This window comes from Salvia hispanica, unplaced genomic scaffold (genome assembly GCF_023119035.1).
Source record: "Salvia hispanica cultivar TCC Black 2014 unplaced genomic scaffold, UniMelb_Shisp_WGS_1.0 HiC_scaffold_1176, whole genome shotgun sequence".
NCBI classification, from domain to species: domain Eukaryota; kingdom Viridiplantae; phylum Streptophyta; class Magnoliopsida; order Lamiales; family Lamiaceae; genus Salvia; species Salvia hispanica.
In genome coordinates, this window is record NW_025951445.1 from 1 (window position 1) to 2,000 (window position 2,000).

General features: G+C 44.3%; 1 protein-coding gene across 1 annotated transcript; it reads right to left on the reverse strand.

The window, feature by feature from the left end:
- Positions 1–5: 5 nt before the first annotated feature.
- Positions 6–1,460, reverse strand: LOC125198041 (rop guanine nucleotide exchange factor 9-like; the record flags this gene model as incomplete). The annotated part of the gene is made up of 5 exons (XM_048096504.1): positions 1,419–1,460; positions 1,017–1,091; positions 677–943; positions 286–600; positions 6–209 (listed from the first exon to the last, which is right to left on the reverse strand). Coding segments are annotated over exons 1-5 (903 nt in total), but the record flags the coding sequence as incomplete, so codon positions are not given.
- Positions 1,461–2,000: the final 540 nt, after the last annotated feature.

Below are 2,000 nucleotides of genomic sequence, written 5' to 3' on the forward strand. Positions count from 1 at the left end.
TTCCCTTCTGTCTCCCGCTGCTGCTGCTCCGTTTCCTCCTTAGCCACTACAACTTTGTCAGATACCTTTATGGACTTCGTCTTCTCTGCAGTCGCAGAGCCCCTTGCTTGAGCGTCAGCGCTCATCACATCATCTATTCTAGACAAGACGGTGTATGCTAACGTCTCCAAGATCCTCGAGTAGCTCTCAAGAACCGCGTGCCCCACATCCTTCAAGAATCAAACGCATCCTGAGAAAATCCATGTACTGCAAGAATCAGGAAAAATAGTGAAGAAGTATTCTTACCTTGTTGGATTCGATTTTGGTGATATCTAGATCAGACTGAGGGGTACCGGGGAAACGATGCTTTAGGATCAGCAACACGGTTTCTGCTCTATCTTCTAGAATCTCCCTCTTCTCTGTGCTCACGGCCGAACCCCATTTGTTGTCTTTGGCATTCATCTTCCTTTTCCATATCACGACAGATGCCTCGATCTTGTTCTTGAGTTCGACTATCTTATGCTCCGATGACAAGTCCAAAGACGACAGCAAGCAGTCCGGATCAAAGAAGTCCTCTGTGATCGTCTTGTATATCGCATCTCCAAGACTTACTCTCCCATTCTAGGATCAAACACACACACACACACACACACATAAGTTTGGTAGACGAATCAAGAATCGAAATGTCTCGTTTCACCTTAGGGAGAGCATCAATGTAGGCATCTGGGATCTCCATTTCATTGAGGACCTGAGCATTGATAGCCATGGCTGCTTTCAGCACTTGGTTCACTGAATCCTTCTGATGCTGCAGCCATTTTCTGTTGTGATCGGACAGCCCGTTCGGGGGCACCTTAGGCACAGGAATCCACCATTTGTCGTCGCTTCTCTGGGTCTTTTCGCCCTTGTTGCCATCCTTTGATCCGTAGTAAAACTCGTGCGGCTCCTTGAAGTTGTCCAGACAGTCCTACCCATCCAAAACCAGTCAAAAACCATGTCTTTGAAATGAAAAGAGGAAGAAGGGAAGATGCGGCCTTAACAAGAAGCATCGTGTCAAGCTTGCGCAGCGCAGGAATGTTCACGTGCAGGTCGTTTCTCTGCCTCGTCGCCATCACCTGCGAAAGAGTGCATCATCATTATCGGATTCAAGAAACAGAGAAGGGCTAATAAGCAGAGGCAGAAGCTGACAGAGAACCTCAAAGGTGGACCGTAGATAGATCTGCACCATCACATTGTGGTGAAGAGAAGGGTGCAAGAGACAATGGGAGGTTCACAATCACACGACATTAATAGCAGGTAGTGTGATTTTCTTTTCAAAGTCCGGTTAAACCGGCCAGCAATCTTAAACGGCTCAATAATAAAACCCTAAAGCATCGCATTCCTCTTGTTTCCCCAATTCATCCAACTTCCGTACATCTCATCCCCCTTTCTCTATCACTCACTCTTCTCTCACAATTATTCTCATTTGACTTCTTTTGCTGCATTTGCTTGAAATAAGTGGAAATGTTGAACAAGGGCAAGAAGAGGGAGGAGGAAGGTGCGCTCTCCGAAGGCGATGAGCCTCGAAAGATGATTTCGAAGCCCGACAATGATTTAGATGACCCTGATCAAATCGTAGTATGTGAGGTATCTGTGCCTATTTTCCGTCTTTTAATACCGTAAGAATTCGGAAAAAAGGGCTCAATTCGCAAGTATTTCAAAATTTGATATTAAATCCGTTGACCTTTTGGAATTTGGGTTCGTGGTATGCGAATTTTTCGGAACAAGGGATTTTCGAATTTTTATATGTTATATTTCTCTCAAAATATTTAAGAATCGACCAAATTACACTCTAATATTTTTATTATTTTTTACTCCCATTATTTTCACTTTTCACCACGGCCACCGCCACTGCATTTTTTTTTCGAAAAGCCAAACCTTTCTCCTTCTTGGATGAACCACGATTTCCATTTTCCAACATGGATTTCTTCTTGTCAGGATTCCGAGAGACCGATTCAAACCCTAATTTCTTGTCCTTCTCCTCA